The sequence below is a fragment of the Dendrobates tinctorius genome, unplaced genomic scaffold (assembly GCF_039654945.1).
Source record: "Dendrobates tinctorius isolate UK_male_01 unplaced genomic scaffold, ASM3965494v1 ptg000209l, whole genome shotgun sequence".
Lineage (NCBI taxonomy): Eukaryota > Metazoa > Chordata > Amphibia > Anura > Dendrobatidae > Dendrobates > Dendrobates tinctorius.
Genome location: NW_027361876.1, coordinates 2,563,629 through 2,582,346, shown reverse-complemented (window position 1 = coordinate 2,582,346; position 18,718 = coordinate 2,563,629). Strand labels below are relative to the sequence as shown.

Here is an 18,718-nt window from a genome sequence, read left to right as displayed (position 1 = left end):
TTTCCTATCAAGGTTTTACCCAGCCACCTGCAGTTATGTTTATTTCTATGTTTTGTTTTGTACCATTAGTTTTCTTTGCTTCATTCATAACAATTATAATTTTTCAAGATTTTTTTTGTTACATTTCACATTTATGTTAATTATATTTTATGTTTGTATTTTAAAAAGAGAAAAATAAAAATTTATCTATATTTTAACAAATGAGTTTAAGACACTTGTGGCACTTACTACTAATATATAAGAATTGAACAGTCTCCTCTTTTGTCTTCTTACAGCAGCTTTCCTCAGACTGCACTGCTCTCCTGTTCACAATAAGGAAGCTGATGGAGGAGCATGTGACCAGACCTATCCATCATCCTCCTCCAATTGAAGAACACACATGGGAAAGCTGCTTTTCTATTGGAGGAGGCTGATGGACAGGTCTGATCACATGCTCCTCCACCAGCAGCCATATTGTGGGCAAGAGAGCTGTGAAGTCTGTGAGGAAAGCTGCAGTAAGAAGAGCAGGAAGAGAACGTGTTGTACTATAATAGTAAGTAGCACAAAATTATGCCGTTAAAGGGAATCTGTCACCCCTTTTTTGGCCTTTCAGCTGCCGGCATAGACATCGGGGGCTTATCTACAGCATTCTGTAATGCTGTAGCTAAGCCTCCGATGTAACCTGAAAGAGAAGAAAAACACGTTATATTATACTCACGGAGGTGGGCGGTCTGGTCCGATGGATGTCGCCGTTCCGTCCGGCGCCTCCCTTCTTCAGGTGATGACGTCCTCTTCTCCTGTCCTGTAATGGCTCCGACGCAGGCGCACTGCTCTGCCCTGTTGAGGGCACAGCAGAGTCCTGCAGTGCGCAGGCATCGGGAGAGGTCTGGCGCCTGCGCACTGCAGAATTCTGCTCTGCCCTCAACAGGGCAGAGCAATGTGCCTGCGCCGGAGCCATTTCAGGATGGGAGAAGAGGACGTCATCGCATGAAGAAGGGAGGCACCGGATCGGACCGCAACACCCATCAGACCGGACCGCCCACCTCCGTGAGTATAATATAACATGTTTTTGTTCTCTTTCAGGTTACATCGGAGGCTTATCTACAGCATTACAGAATGCTGTAGATAAACCCCCGATGTCTATGCCGGCAGCTAATAGGGGAAAAAAAGGGTGACAGATTCCCTTTAAGACTAAATGTGTATAGATATTGGTGTGTTGATATATTTAATTATTTTGTTTTTTCTGTTTATTTAGGTTTTTAGCATAGCAAACTGTTAGCTACATCCCAAATGGTAAATCATTACTGTATGCAAGTAGGCCGAGTCCTTGGACACAAACAAAAAAAGATCTTGATGGTAATTGAATCATTGAAAAACTACTGAAAAGATCTAAAAATATCTAAAAAAAAAGATGTAAAAAATATTTATATAGGATAAAACCCCAATATGTTATGTTATCTGTTACTAGAAAGATCTTTTCATTCTAAGGAATTTATAAAGAAAAGAACAGAGCTGTTAATGGGTACATCTTAACACACATACGGTGGAGTTAGGGCAATCTAAAGAGGGTTCATAAAAAGCACGCCTATGTAGATGAAAAGCGCTGATCCATAGACTCAAGTTTTCATTAGCATAATATATGCAGGAACTTATTTGCCACCAATCGTAGGCCCATGAAACAGCTCACATTATTAGTAGATACCAGTATGAACTAGATTTATGATTACCAATGTCATTGCACCATATATAGTGTGACACTTTCTTAAATACTGAAAGGTTGTGAATTTTAAAATGTAGTGGAATCAGCCATAACTGCTATTGATGCATTCATATTTTGACATGGCAATCAATGATAAAAGCAAGCCATTGAAAAATGACAAAGAAAGTAATGTTTTTGTTTTTTTTTCACATCTGGGACCCATCGTGGTATAAGGTGTGAATGTAAGTGAACATGGACATATTCTTTTGACAATGTGAGAGTCAGCTCTGACCTCTAATTAACCGAGCTCACAATTGTTTATCTGTCCTACAACAAGATGAAAGATTATATTTTGCCCACTGAAAGCGGTGGACTGTACATAATAATAGAAGGGCAAGCCTGAAGAAGAGATGCCTTTTTGTAGATGGTCTTTCGTAGTTACGCTTTTGTACATTGTCTTTGCTGTGGGTAACAGATTGACAGGGAATACGTACAGGGATTGTCTAACGCAGACAACGCCTCACTAGTCATTATGAACAATGGAACATTTGGAAAAATATAAGCCGGTGTAAGTACAAGTGCATTAAAAAAGGTATTTAGAATATGTCAGTTGCAGATTCATTACTTCAACTAACTAGAGACATAAATATTACATGTATTCCTAATCCAACACTAGAAAATGGTCACTTATTAAAAATATGGTTTTTAGGATTAGTCTGGTTTATTAGACCAGCAACTTTTAAATTAATATTCTTAAACTTGAAAGTTTTACAAAGTCCATTGCACCATGTTTATATTTTGATACTGGAAAAATTAGCCATAGTTAGGGGCAACTGTGTTTTAGATTTTTCTATTTTAATCAACTAAATCTAATGGAAGTGAAATGTTATGCCCTTTTCACTTAATTATGTAATTACATATTTAGAATTTGAAGTGTTCAGTATATCCTGGTTAAAATATTTTATTTCTTAATTGTGACTTACTGAGTAGAATTTTTGGAATCTGCCGTTTCAGGACCTATAGCACATTAATCTAAAATAATAGCAAAAGTGAGGATGAGCCGACTTGAACCACCCTATCTAACATAATAGTTGCCATGTATGTGCTAATTTACCATTCGAAAAATAATTGCAATCCATTAGCCTTCAATATGATCCCAAAGTTGAGGCCAGTAATTGATAATTATTCAATGGGCAAAGTTGAGGTGAAGAAATTTTGGTTTCTTATGTAATTTATACGTTTTAACACAATTGGTGGAAACATTAATGATACACTTGACGTGATTTATGAAACTCATCTAAACGTTAAGATGAAGAAGTAATATTCCAAAGAGTGTAATATTTCATTGAGAAACATAATTGTGACAATGAAAGACATGGAGTAGGGAAATCCAATGAGGTATAGTAAGAAGTGTCCTCCTAAATGATTGCCTTTATGTGCCTTTAAAAAACGTGGTGGTAGTGGTAAGTGGACACCTTGTAGGCAACATCAGCTTCCATCTTATGGATTTCATGGATGAACCCAGTCGTATATCACAAGTGGAATGCTTACCCCGGAGAATAACAACCCAAGTGCAAAGAAAGCACATGCCTGTAGGAAAGAAGCAATAAAATGTGGTATTAAATAAAGGAAATAGGTAAATCTTGCCAGTTATATTATCGATGAAGCAACTATATCTGTTATTTTGCTGATGTCTAATGCTCATTATATATAACCTACAATGGATAATACATAATGAAAAAAAAACACGAAAATGCTTGTTTAGTGTTTATAACTTTATGTTACCCATTTACAACAGACAGAAAATGTACGCTCTACCATGCCTCATTACACGTATGCATTTGAGCATGCAGCTTAAAGTAAAAATAAGTTTCATGAGGGTCCAAACATTGCGCTGAACTTGCATGTACATAGATTCGAATTGCAATTAATCGTGAAATCCTAATAATATGTAAATCCATATTGACAGAAGTGTTTTGGTGCGGCATGATGTAATACAAGATCTATGTAACAGCCAGACTGTCTCCCAGTCAACTTGCCCTGGTGCTTGTGGGAACTTGTAACACTATATTGTGCATTATAGTTTAAGTAAAACAGACAATACTAATCTGAAAATACTTAACAGAGGCATTTAGATCTCCCCATTTCAACATAAAGACTTAAATGGGTTTTCCTATAAACAAAAGTACATTTTAATCAATAGATCTTGGAATAATAATTTCCACATTTGGATGTGTTTAAATAAAATGTTCCTGTGCTGAGGTAATCTTATAAATGTGCCCTGCTGTGTACTGTGTAATGGCCGTGTCTGACCATGTACAAACATGATCTGATCATACCACAGCTCTTTCTTTGAAGCAGAACATTGTTTTAAAACAGGCAGGGAAATGTTTTGCCTCACAAAAAGAATCAGTTGTGATCTTATGCTGTTATGTCTGTATATTCTTTTGCTTCCCCTCCCGCCCAATAGATGCCGTATGATCAGACATGGTAATTACACTGTACATAGCAGGCCCCAGCACTCACATTGCAGTAAATTAGTCTTTTATTCAACAAATAAATAGAACACAATTGCAGCCCATCAAGTGATGGGCTGAAATGCACCTTATTTACTGGCTGAATAAATGACAAGTTTTCCACGTCATTGCGGGGACAGTTGAACTACTAATGAGTAGAGATGGGCTAAGGCATGGATGTTCAGGTTCAGCCAAACATTTTAAAAAAGTAAGGTTTAGGTACCAGAACAGTACCCGAACTCAAACCCCAAACCGTGACAGCATGGGAAACATCAGCTCTGATCAGCGATAAGATCGTTACCACGAGTCAGAGCCGGTCACAGGCGTTGGCTGATGAGAGTACTACTCTCATCATCCTATAATTGCTCTCGCTGATAGCAGGAGAGGAGGAAAGTATTCATCAGTTGGCGCCTGTGGAATAAATAAATAAATAATGGTTTGGGTTCCCATCTATTTTTTGTAAACAGCAGAGGTAAACCTGACAGCTTTGATCTGCAACCCCCAGCTGTCAGCTTTTAATTGGCTGGTTATAAAAAATAGAGGGGTTTCCACGCCATATTTTTTAATTATTTAACCCTTAACGACCAGGGTTATTTCAGTTTTTGAATTTCCATTTTTTTGCTCCCCTTCTTCTCAGAGCCATAACTTTTTTTTAACTTTTCGGTCATAATGGCCATGTGAGGAGTGGTGGTGGACAAGTTGTACTTTTGAACAACACCATTGGTTTTAACAAATTGAGTACTGTAAAACGGGAAAAAATCCAAGTGTGGTGAAACATCAAAAAAAGTGCAATTCCACAGTTGTTTTATTTTTTTTTTCCATGTTCACTAAATGCTAAATCTGATCTGCCACTATGATTCTCCAGGTCATTATGAGTTCACAGACACCAAACATGTCTAGGTTCTTTTTTTATTTAAGTGGTAGAAAAAAAATCAAAGATTTGTTAAAAAAGAAAAAAAAAGGCAAAATGCGCCATTTTCCAACGAGACCTGTAGCGTCTCCATTTTTCGTTATCAGGGGCTAGGTGAGGGTTTACATTTTTATTGATACTATTTTGGTGTAGATGCGATCTTTTGATCACGCATTTTATTGCAATGCAGTGGCGACCAAAAAAACGTAATTCTGGCATTTTTACTTTTTTTCTTGCTATGCCGTTTAGTGATCGGGTTATTTCTTTTTTTATATTGATAGCAGGCGATTCTGAATGCAGCAATACAAAATATGTATATATTTGATTTTTTTTATTGTTTTAGTTTGAACGGGGCGAAAGGGAGGTAATTTGAATTTTTATCTTTTTTATATTTTTAAAAACCTTTTACATGCTTCAATAGTCTCCATGGGAGACTATAAACTGCAGTACTTTGATCGACTTTGCTATACACAGGCAATGATCAGATCACCTGTGTGTAGTAGAAATCCTCACTTGCTATGAGAACTGACGACAGGGCCGCGCTCATAGTAATCTGGCAATGACAACCATAGAGGTCTGCTGCAGACCTTTGGTTGTCATGCCGACCCATCAGTGACCAGCGATCAGGCAACGGATCCCTGTAAGCGTGAGTTAAATGCTGCTGTCAGAGATTGACAGCGGCATTTAACTAGTTAATACCTGCGGGTTGATCACGATTCTACCCTCGGCTGTTGCGGGCACATGTCAGCTGTATAGATCAGCTGTCATGTGCCCGGAAAGGTATGGGCTCAGCGCCGGAGTCTACACCAAACAGGGGGAGTCCGACATAGGCGTATTAATACGACACATGTCGGAATGGGGTTAAATAAATAATTTTTAAAAAGTTGTGGGGTCCTCCCCATTTTTGACAACGAGCCAAGCTAAAGCAGACAGCTGGTATTCTCAGACTGAGAATAGGCCATGGATATCGGCCTTCCCCAGCCTAAAAATAGCAGCCAGAAGCCACCCCAGAAAAGGCGCGTCTATTAGATTCTGGCGATTTGCCCGGCTCTTCCCATTTGCCCAGGTGCAGTGGCAAGTGGGGTAATAGTTGTTGGGTTTATGTCAGCTGTTTTATGGTCGCTGACATCAAGCCTACAGCTTAGTAATGGAGAGGAGTCTATAAGAAGCCCCTATTACTAACCCCATAGTAAGATTGTAATAAAGACAGTCCAAGAATAAAGCCCTTTATTTTAAATAAAACCCCCAATCCCTTTTACCTATTTATATATAAAAAATATATTTTTGTTTCCCCTCGTCTCCAAGGCGGCAGGTGATCCTGCCCCTTCAACTACCTTCCTATCATTAGGTGCTGCTTGAAACCCCCCACTCAATTTTACCACTGTCCCTGCGAAGAGCAGGTATGAGCTCCGTGGCCTCTCAGGCTCATTGCCCCTGAAGGTTCTTACTTTTGAATGTTTGTACTTTCTGGGGTTTTTCATCACACTTGTTTATTTTGCTTGTTTTATGAATGAATAATGCAAAGTTTGTAGATTTCTTGTAGAAATAAGTAGGGATTCATTCCAAATAAGAAGGTTTTGGCAGTAATTGTTAAATGTGAGTATTTTTTGTTTTATTACGTTTATGGTTATTACATGTATTTTTGTCCATCTGATTTTGTGTTCTAACTGCAAACAGTGCAAAATAATCAATGACATCTTCTGTTTGTTTCTGACATAACCATCAATTTTGTAACTTCATTTTCAGGAATCATTTTGACAAATCTATTGGAAAATTGCATTTAAAAGATATTTCCAACACAGACATTTATAGTTTATCTAGAGGATATTCCATAAATGTATAATATATGCAAGTACCATGCAGGTCACTTTGGTTTTAACTCTTCTGATATGACTCTTCTCTGCCAGGCTGCTTCTTCAGCCACCAGCTGCTCCGTGGACCCAAACCAAGGGGCCCTGTACAAGTCCAGATTTATGTACAATAGTTAAAGGTTGAAGGCGGGGTTTCATCTTGCACATGATAAAGTGGATTACACAAACCCTACAGTTTAAAGGGAATCTGTCACCCCTTTTTTGAGATATCATATAATGATAGCATTCAATTGTGTATCACATAAGGATTCTCTTAGTACTTTTGCTTCCCCCTGACCCCGCACCTTTCATGCATAAATACCTTTTTTATATCGGTTAGGATGTATGTAAACTTCCACGGTCTGGTCCGCTGGGCGGGGCTTATTCACCTGCTCCCCTCTTCCCTGTCTTGCTCTACGCATTTCTTCTTGTGTAGAGCAAGACAGGGAGGGGGGAGCAGTTGAATAAGCCCCGCCCATCTGACCGCACCGTGGCAGTATACATCTGAACCGATATAAAAAAGGTATTTATGCATTAAAGGTGCGGGGTCAGGGGGAAGCAAAAGTACTAAGAGAATCCTTATGTGACACACAATTGAATGATATAATTATATGATATCTCAAAAAAGGGGTGACAGATTCCCTTTAAGCCCTATTAAGAGCTGCCAAACTACCACAAACAGATCTATTTTTCAGTTTTGTACAAAATAGAACAGACAGCTGTGTAAATGCTCGATTTGATTAGCTCACCAAGCAGATCAGGGTTAATTGGACCACCGTTCTTCACATAGGTGCATGACTTGCATCTATCAGACATTGAAGAGTGTATACAGTGGATACGGAAAGTATTTAGACCCCTGTAAATTTTTCACTCATTGTTTCATTGCAGCCATTTGGTAAATTCAAAAAAGTTCATTTTTTCCCATTTAATATACAGTCTGCATTCTATCTTTTGTAACTTTGGCCAGATGTGTGCCTTGCCACTATTCTGTCTCTGAGCTCCTTGGCCAGTTCCTTTGACCTCATGATTCTCATTTGGTCTGACATGCACTGTGAGCTGTGAGGTCTTATATAGACAGGTGTGTGCCTTTACAAATCAAGTCCTATCAGTTTAATTAAACACAGCTGGACTCCAATGAAGGAGTAGAACCATCTCAAGGAGGATCACAAGGAAATGGACAGCATGTGACTTAAATAGAGTCTGAATACTTATTACCATGTGATATTTCAATTTTTCTTTCTTAATAAATTTGCAAAAATTTCTACATTTCTGGTTTTTTTTTCAGTCAAGATGGGGTGCAGAGTGTACATTAATGAGAAAAAATGAACTTTTTTGAATTTACCAAATGGCTGCAATGAAACAAAGAGTGAAAAATGTAAAGGGGTCTGAATAGTTTCTGTACCCACTGTATATTTGTATGTATATGTAATTTAGGAAAAAGTTTAACTTTAACTTTAACACAGTGGGTGCATAAACCAAATAAAATTAATAAATGCATTGCTTGATGAGAAATGACAAAAGAATTATAAATGCAGTATCCCATGCACTTTTTCCTAATTGCTCACAGGTTACACATGCCTGCATTTTTGCAAGCTTAGCAGTGCAGTGAGTCTAGCAATGGACCAATTAATACCAAGAAGATGCATTAAAGATGATATTAAACTGACAACTTTTTTACCATGTTGAATCTGGCGTCATTCTGTATAATATCAGAAAAACAAATTATGTACATGGCTTCAGAATAATTTCAAGATATTGTTCAGGCATTGCCAACATTCATTACTGAGTATCATTAAATTTACCAATAAACTTACCCAAAATCTCTCTTTGGACAAAGTATCATTACCATGAGTAATTTTCAAGTATAATATTGAAGGGAGAATAAATATCAGCATATTAGCAGATGTTGCACCTGTGAAGTACATTTAAATGCCTATTATTATTATCACTGCATGTCATATAGATGAGCACCTACCATTGAAAAACTGGTTGAATATAGTTTATAGATTTTCACATATAAATTCAGTGGGGAAAATAAGTATTTGATACACTGATGATTTTGTAAGTTTCCCCACCTACAAAGTATGGAGATGTCTGTAGTTTTTATCATAGGTACTGTACAATTCAACTGTGAGAGATAGAATCTTAAAAAAAATCCAGAAAAATCACATTGTATGATTTTTAAATAATTAAATTGCATTTTATTGCATGAAATAAGTATTTGATCACCTACCAACCAGCAAGAATTCTCTCTCACAGACCCGTTAGTTTTTCTTTAAGAAGCCCTCCTACTCTGCACTCATTACCAGTATTAATTGCACCTGTTTGAACTTGTTACCTGTATAAAAGACACCTGTCCACTCAATCACACTCCAACCACTCCACCATGGCCAAGACCAAAGAGCTGTCTAGCGACACCAAGGAAAAAAATTGTAGACCTACACAAGGCTGGGATGAGCTACAGGACAATAGGCAAGCAGCTTGGTGAGAAGTAAACAACTTTTGGGACAGTTATTAGAAAATGGAAGAAACACAAGATGACTGTCAATCTTCCTCGGTCTGGTGCTCCATGTCGGATTTCGCCTTGTGGGGTAAGGACTAAGGATGATTCTTAGAATGGTCAGGAATCAGCCCAGAAAAACAAGGAGGAACTGGTCAATTACCTGAAGAGAGCTGGCACCACAGACTCAAGTATTACTATTAGTAACACACTATGCCATCATGGATTAAAATCCTGCATGGCACACAAGTTCTCCCTGCTCATGCCAGCACAAGTCCAGGCCCTTTTGACATTCGTCAATGACAATCTGGATGAATTTGGAGGAGGCATTGGAGAAGGTCAATGTGGTCAGATGAGTTCAAAATAGAACTTTTTGGTATCAACTTCACTCACTGTGTTTGGAGGAAGAAGAAGGATGAATAGAACCCCAAGAACACCATCCCAACCATGAAACATAGTAGGGAAACATCATAATTTGGCGGTGCATTTCTGCAACAGGGACAGGGCGATTGCATCGTATTGAAGGGAGGATAGATGGGGTCATGTATTGTGAGGTTTTCATTAACAACCTCCTTCCTTTAGGAAGAGCATTGAAGATGGGTTGTGACTGGGTCTTCCAGCATGACCATGACCCAGAAACACAGCCAGAGCAACTAAGGATTGGCTACTTAAGAAGCATTTCAAGGTCCTGCAGTGGCCTTGCCAATCTCCAGACCTGAAACCAATAGAAAATCTTTGTAGAGAACTGAAACTCAATGTTGCTCAGTGATAACCCCAAAACCTGAAAGATCTGGAGAAGATCTGTATGGCAGAGTGGGCCAAAATCCCTGTTGCAGTGTGTGTAAACTTGGTCAAGAACTACAGGAAACGTCTGACCTCTGTAATTGCAAACAAAGCTTTCTCTACCAAATATTAAGTTTTGTTTTTCTATTGTATCAAATACTTATTTCATGCAATACAATGCAGATTAATTATGTAAAAATCATACAATGTGATTTTCTGGATTTTTTAAAAAGATTCTGTCTCACAATTGAAGTGTACCTACAATAAAAATAACAGACCTCTCTATTCTTTGTAGGTGGGAAAACTTGAAAAATCGGCAATGTACCAAATACTTATTTTCTCCACCGTAAATCAAAGAAGGCAAGACCTTTGGGACCCCCGCAGATTGCTAAAATTTTAAGAACAAAATCTTCTCTGCTTTTCCTGTGAATAGCTGGACTCTGGGCCACCCTTTATGCAACATATCAGGGTTTTTCTCTGAAGTCTTGGAAAATGGGATTGAGGTGGAACCCCCCTGATGGGGCAATTGACTTTAATAATCTGGCCATTGTTTCTGTAGTGTCCACCTTCTTGAAGCAGGCAACAAAAGCTTGGTCGACTACGCTTTTGGCCCGCTTAAAAAAGATAGACACTGTCCAAACAGAGGCCAGACAGAGTACAAATTGACTCCATGTGCCTCATTATAGTGAGTTCCTGTCAGTCAGACTCTTTCTAATCAGAAAGTTCTATCCTATCTTAGCGATTTGCTATCACTTTCTATGTTATCTACACAAAAACACGAACTGATGTACTTTACCTATGGCTCCAAAAATGTCTTTCATTGCTGGTATAAATATAACAAGTAGGTCAATTAAAATTAGAAGGACTAATGTCACTAATAAATGCTGCCAGAATTTATATTTTGTCTTCCGTGCCAGTTCAAACAATGATGAGCGAACCTTTGAAAAAAGAAGATAATTTTAACATGAATATCACCTTAAGCAAGTTCTTCATAAAATCCAAAAATTCTTCTAAGGTTTTGTGCACACGGTGTCTTTAAGAAACCTGCGGAATTGCCGACTTTTCCAAGGCAAAAACGACTATCAGAATTTTCCTGAAGGAACTTCTTCAGTGTATTCTCAGTCATTTTTGCGGCGTCTCCACCAAATGCATCTTTACTCTATACATTTTACTATGTAGAGCGAGCAGCTTCCAAATGAAGCCACCCGAAGATTGAACATGTTACTTCGTTTAACGACTTAAAGGTTTTTGAACCATGAAGTGGGTAAAAGAAGTGACATAAGATGGAACATGTGAACAGGAATTTTCGTTTTGACATTGCTGTGCATTATGTTTATTTGTTGTGGAAGTTTTTCAGTTAGAATCCACTTGTAAAAGTTGCCGTGTGCACATAGCCTAAGATCAATGAAAGTTGAAAGTTCATCTTGGCTATGAAAAAGAGAATTTTTTCAATTGTCAGTTGTAAAAGTGATTCCTTTCTGAGACATTTTTGTGATGTATACACAGGATACCAAAAAATGTATAACATATGTGTAGATCTGAACATTTTAGGAGCCTCTGTTCCCCGCTGTGAATGGAGAAATAGCTCAACATGTCTATTCACTCTTATGGCACATATGAAAATAGCTAAGCAGTTCTCAATTCAAAGTAGCTACAAGGCAGTGGTTATGGATTTTTGTTCCAGAGATTGCAAAAAAGAGCAAAAAATAAAATAAAATAAGTAATAATACAGTGAAAAAATATTTAAAAGTGGTGCTGCTCAAAAATAGTTAAAATAAGTAATGAGGTAAATACATACGAAGAATTTGTTTATAAATACATAGGTCTACGTGTTTTGCTACTGAATCAGTTCTAGAGATCTCGGTGCACTTGGTTGGTGACCATGCATGTCAGGTTGGAAGTCACCAGTTTTCCAAAAAGGTGGCACCTACAACTATTTGACATTAACAACAAATGCAACAAATTCTGTGGACATTCCTTAAGGAGAATCCATCACCTGGTCAAAAGTAGCCAACTTTTCTGATATTGTATTCCTACCACTGTCCTGGGTAATCTGTTTTTCTTTGTTTTTTTTCCAGTTTGGTTTATCGTTCCTGAGATCTGGACCCTTTTATTTAGTCTTAATTTTTATTGTCTTTACCAAGGACTCATTGCACACATGGTAATAATGCAATAGCATGACCCCATAGAATAAAGTGAACAACATCCATTTGGTAAAGACCATAAAGATTAGCCCTAAATAACACCAATATCTCTAAAACCGTGCATGTATATATATATATATATATCTGATGAAATGCTACTATATATATATCTATATATTATATATATATTGTGACTGAGTCACTGGCATAGTATGTGAAGGGAGATATGTGTCATTGCGCATACTGTGGTCAGTGATGTAACACCAGAGTGTTTTTGCCTGCAGCACGCTAAGTGCTGAGAGGGTTAATAGGAACCTATGTTATGGACTGGTTTTAGTGGACCTCCATAGAGCAAGTGGGAGGGGGTCCACCAAATCTCCACCTGCAGATTCCTGACAGGTACTGTGTGATGTCAAGGTCACATGATCATCACATGGGGTGTTAAATACCTGGCTATGAAAGTCAGTGGTTGTCATGTTTTGGGAGAGCAGGAACTCCCAGATAGCTCCTGGAGGAGCTAAAGCAGTGTTCCCCAACTCGGGTCCTTAAGGCCCATCAACAAGTCAGGTTTTCAGGATTTCCTTAGTATTGCCCAGATGATAATTTCATCACCTGCACAGGCAATAATTCCATCACCTGTGCAATACTGAGGAAATCCTGAAAACATGACCTGTTGGTGGGTCTTGAGGACCGGAGTTGGGGGAACACTGAGCTAATGGACTGTGCATGTTAACTGCGCTTGAAACCTGCAGGGAAAGGACTCTGTGATACTTTATTTTGATTTCCGTTAAGCCAGGAATGAAGCCTGCCTTGGTGTATGCTGACGTTAATAAACCAGCAGGTGTTTCACCACCAAAGTGTTCCTGTGTCTACCTGGAATACTCAGGGTAGAAGTGTGTCCTCTTTAGATAAGATAAAATAAGAATAAGCCTTTAGAAATATTAATCCAAGTTTTATTTATAAAACCTATTTTTATGTATAAAGCACAACTCCAGCGGTTTTTTTTTCTTTCACTGCTAGAGTAGTGCTAATAATCTAATTCCTGAACCTGGTCTTGTATTTACTAGCAGCCGTCTTAAGCTCTGAGCAACGCTGCTTAACTCCCACGCCATCTTGTGACAGCAACTTCTGACTGAAAGTCAGAGGTAATGATCTCAAGTTCCCAATGTAATGTCTTTAAGCGCCTCGTTCTGGTAGGTCTGCTGGAGACTGGCACCGATAACAGCAGAAGAAGAGGGTGGCCGGTATGTACGAGACTCAGGCTGGTTTCACACTTGCGTTTTTTTGCGCTGTATTTTAGAGCTAAAAAACGCATGCGTTTTTTTCCCTATATTTTGAATGGGATGCGCTTATGTGCGCATACACATGCGTTTGTATGCGTTTTTCCGCGCATGCGGTTTTTTGTGGTGTGCACTCGGGCGCACAAAATGCATCCTGTTGCATTTTTTGGGCGTCCGACTTGCCTCAAAAAAACACACGCGCTCGCAATGCGTTTTTTTACAGCAAGACACCCATTATAAGTCTATGGGTGTGCATATGTGCGCATTGGCATGCTCATGTATACTTTTTTTGCGCATGCGTTTTTTTATTGACCATTAGTTAGACAATGGAATTTAGGGGTTTGGGTTAGAGTTAGGGTTAGTTAAGGGGGTTTAGGGTTGGGGTTTGGGTTAGGGTTAGTATGGTTTGGTTAAGGGTTAGGGTTTAGGGTTAGTTAGGGTTTAGGGTTAGGGTTTGGGTAGGGTTTGGTTAAGGGTTAGGGTTAGGGTCAGGGTTAGGGTCAGGGTCAGGGTTAGGGTTAGGGTTAGGGTTAGTAAAGTCATGGTTTGGGTTAGTGTGGGGCCAACTAATGTTGGAAAAAACCGCAAATGCGGTAAAAACGCACTAAAAACGCATACAAACGCATAAAAAAGCTGCGTTTTTTTCATGCATGCTCATAAAAATGCTTGAAAAAAACGCAGCATTTGTATGCGTTTTTTCTATGCTTTTTTTGCGGGGAAAAACGCGCTGCAAAACAAAGCAAGTGTGAAAGTAGCCTCAGTGCAGGCAACTTAGATGAGTGGAACTGCTCCAATAAAAAAAAAGCTGGAGTGGTGCTTTAACAAATGGTGTCAAAATGATGTTACATCAGAATGGTAATATGCACTTACAGTAAAAAATAATACTGGTACAGTAAGTATAACTGCAATTATAACAGCCAGGCGTACTGTCAATAAGAGAATGTCCTTTTTATCATTATATGTCCCAAGAAGTTCAGATTCGACCTTATCTGAAGAAATGAAATTTAAAAAAAATATCAGTAATGTTATAGAAACTATGAGATAGAAATTGCAAATATATCAAGAGAATAAAAACAGAGACAATTGAAATTACACACAATTAGAATGCAGGACTCAATTCATGAAGATGTTTTAGCAAATTTCTTCCGTAAAATAACTTCAATGTTACAAATCTTTTACACAACTTGAAAGCTGTGCAAAACGTTTACAATTCAAGACCACTCTGCAAAAATAGGTGGAGGTCTAGTTCAGAAAAAGGTATGCTACTTTAGACCCGGAATGGAGTCCATTTTTGCCAAGGAACACGGCACTTGAAAGATACATATACAAAAATTAATTAATTGGCTGGCGATTCTTAATGAATTATATGCATCTTACTCTAGCAGCCATGGTCGTAAAAGGGAACCTGTCACTTGTTTTGGCCGCTATAAGATGCGACCACCGCCTTTCAGGGCTTATCTACGGCATTCTATAATGCTGTAGATGAGCTCCCCGGTCCGATTTGAAAGATAAGAAAAATAAGTTTTATTATACTCACCTGGGGGGGCAGTTAGATGCGGTCCGGTTCGAAGGGTGTCACAGGTACGCGTCCAGTGCCTCCCATCTTCTTGCAACACTGCCTTCCTGCTTGCTTCATCGCTCCCCGCATCGCACTTCTGCGCAGGTGTACTTCTTTGCCCTGTTGAGGGCAGAGCAAAGTAATGCAGTGCGCAGGCTCTGGGAAAGGTCAGAGAGGCCCATTGTCTGCGCACTGCAGTACTTTGCCCTCAACAGGGCAGAGACGTACGCCTGCGCAGAAGTCCGATGCTGGGAGCAATGAAGCAAGCAGGAGGACAGCGTCGCAAGAAGATGGGAGGGGCTGGACGCAGACCTGTGACACCCATCGGACCAGACCGCATCGGACTGCCCCCCGGGTGAGTATAATTAAAATTATTTTTCTTATCTTTCAGGTCAGATCGGGGGCTTATCTACAGTATTATAGAATGTTGTAGATGAGCCCTGAAAGGCAGCGGCCATATCTTATAGCGACCAAAACAGGTGACAGGTGCACTTTAATGAATCAGGGCTATACTGTCTTAATAAAACAGCATTGTGCTGAACATCTCACAAAAAGTGACTTACTCACTGTCCCCACATAAACGTTTGTCTGAACCAAGCATAAATTTGTAAAGGGATCGGGAGACTTAGATGTCGTACAAAGGACGTGTTTGTGCATCCTTACATTTAATCAGGCAACAGTGCACACTTTTGGTGTCAAGAAGTCAAGAATAAGATTTTCCTTGTGAAGTGTAAAATTCTTGTAGTTACTCTTTGGCTACAGACTACAATGCATAATTAGTGTCACTGCAACTAAAAAATTTTCCCATTGTGCAAATTTCATTGAAATTAAAGTTCTATTGACTGTGTTCAAGCGTTCTGCCAAGTTCTTACATGCCACTTTCATCAAGGGATGAGAATGGGCTTTGCATTGTCTGGATATTATTTTAGTTTGCAGCAACTCATATCTTGTAGAATCCATATTATGCCATTATTATCACATAATTTATACAGTGTGTACGGAAAGTATTCAGACCCCTTTAAATTTTTCACATGTTTCATTGCAGCCATTTGGTAAATTCAAAAAAGTTCATTTTTTTCTCATTAATATACACTCTGCACCCCATCTTGACTGAAAAAACCCCAGAAATGTAGAAATTTTTGCAAATTTATTAAAAAAGAAAAACTGAAATATCATATGGTCATAAGTATTCAGATCCTTTGCTCAGTATTGAGTAGAAGCACCCTTTGAGCTAGTACAGCCATGAGTCTTCTTGGGAATGAAGCAACAAGTTTTTCACACCTGGATTTGGGGATCCTCTGCCATTCTTCCTTGCAGATCATCTCCAGTTCTGTCAGGTTGGATGGTGAACATTGGTGGCATTTTCTGGTCTCTCCAGAGATGCTCAATTGGGTTTAGGTAAGGGCTCTGGCTGGGCCAGTCACGAATAGTCACAGAGTTGGTCTGAAGCCACTCCTTTGTTATTTTAGCTGTGTGCTTAGGGTCATTGTCTTGTTGAAAGGTGAATCTTCAACCAAGTCTGAGGTCCACAGCACTCTGGAACAGCTTTCCGTACCCACTGTACAATTTGTATTTGACTCCAACAGCTCGTGTATGAACATTTCAATGGTTTAATTTGGTTGTCCATGGCATAATGTGTACACACCTTCAATTCTCATAGTAAAATCGACTTATTACAGCATACCAAGGAATATAGGATGCTTCCCATAATCTTCCATCTACAGTATACTGTAGCTTAAAGCATTTGATATCAAACTATCTGATTACAGCAAATGCAATCACAACTCACCATAAAAAGTCAGATAGCCGAATATGGCAGTAAGCAGATACATAAGAAACATAGCGAAGAAGGAAATTTTTGATACCAGCTGCATTTTTTTCTGTGAGCGACTAGAAAGCAAAAAGATAATAATAATAATTAATATCTATTCAATGGAACACTTCCAGTAAACATTAGACGTTTTCTTCAATTTTATCTGATAGAGATGTTATAAAATAGTTTCAGCTACCATATACACCATAAGTTGTTTTGTGCCAGACCTCATGTTGAAATCCAACATACACAATTCTTTCCCTCCTAGCCACACTTCAGGGAATTGTTGGGCTGCTCCATTAACATTAAACAGCTACGTATCTTTGTTAGGCTGGTGAACCTTAAATTGGGCTCGGGTCTCTTGATCCAAACTCAACAGCTTCATAAATGCCTGCTGAGACCTGCTGTTGGTCCAGACATTGAGGTCAGTACTCTGACCGTGAATGTCAGAAGTGTGGAAATGGGAAGACTTCTATAAGACTTAGGATAGATGTGTGGAGTGGAGCACACCAGTGGAATTCTATAAAACTTGTGGATGGATGTCTGGGATGGAATGGGACAGATGCAGACTTATATAAAACTTATGGATGGATGTGTGGGATGGACTGTGACACATGAAGACTTCTCTAAGACTTGTGGATGGATGTGTGGGGTAGAGCAGAACAGATGAAGACTTCTCTAAGACTGCTAGATGGATATTTGAGGTGGAGCGGGATAGATAAAGACTTTTTAAGGCTTGTGGAAGGCGTTGACAGACATGGAGTCTAGAAGGCAAATATAAGGTTTATACAGATGTTATACATAAATTTCAGTGCATTATTCCAATAAATTGACATGTTATACATTCGTGCTAGAAGTAAAAGAGTGTTAAAATACATTTATCTCGCTGATCTATAGTATCCCTATGAACTGAGTGGGAGAGATAATAAAAAAGATAATGAAACAAAGTTTTATTATTACACTTGAAAGAAGCCCAGATCAACACATATGACAATGACATCATGAAAGACATACGTTTTTCAGATGTCTTTTTACTTGGACATGAAATGCAGTGACAGGAACAAGTCAGTAGAAATGCAAAATTGTGATGAGAGCCAAATAATAAAATGATAAGTCCACTCCAAAGGTGGCGACATTAGATGAGTGTCAGACATATCTAATGATTTCAGCAGCACTAGCCATGTTTCTGATGTTTGGTTTTACCGACTTTCCTCTGATGGCAGAAGTCAGGGAGAGAAGCATCAGGCATGTTGGATTTCCATCTTTCCAACCCTTTGTTCTCAAGCCTAGAGAGATGTCTGGTAGCAGCTTACTCCTCTCTCTTTTTACTCATACTACATAAAGTCTTGTCTGGATATGCACGCCTGCGGAAGGGCTGGGAAAAACTAACTGTCGGCTAATCAAGCATTAAGCTGAAAGCTATCCAAGGTGTATGGCCACCTTAAACATTTGGATACACTTTAGCTGTCAGATTATTTATTTTTCCCACCTCTGCCATAAACACACATGCTTGGCTTGACTAATAGTGCATATTTTTTCTTTTTTGGCAAAAGCGTATCTTTTGTGAGAGCTGAGGATAGGTCATGTTAATATCCAAAATCCCTGAGCCTTTTGTCCCCAACATCTGCAGGCAATGGAGAGTTGGGAGAGCCTCATACACATTAGATTGACGGTCAGTCCTTCTGG

At 38.9% G+C, this 18,718-nt stretch overlaps 1 protein-coding gene across 1 annotated transcript in view; it reads right to left on the bottom strand.

Moving 5' to 3' along the window:
• Nucleotides 1–1,114: 1,114 nt before the first annotated feature.
• Nucleotides 1,115–18,718, bottom strand: part of SLC38A1 (solute carrier family 38 member 1) — an 87,801-nt gene continuing 70,197 nt past the window's right edge. Inside the window, exons 12-16 of the mRNA XM_073554243.1 lie at nucleotides 17,009–17,109; nucleotides 14,532–14,650; nucleotides 11,034–11,175; nucleotides 8,769–8,866; nucleotides 1,115–3,268 (exon numbers count right to left, since the gene is read on the bottom strand). Of these exons, the coding sequence (XP_073410344.1) occupies nucleotides 3,188–3,268; nucleotides 8,769–8,866; nucleotides 11,034–11,175; nucleotides 14,532–14,650; nucleotides 17,009–17,109 (541 nt within the window). The 3' untranslated portion in view covers nucleotides 1,115–3,187. The remainder of the gene's footprint in view (nucleotides 3,269–8,768; nucleotides 8,867–11,033; nucleotides 11,176–14,531; nucleotides 14,651–17,008; nucleotides 17,110–18,718) is intronic.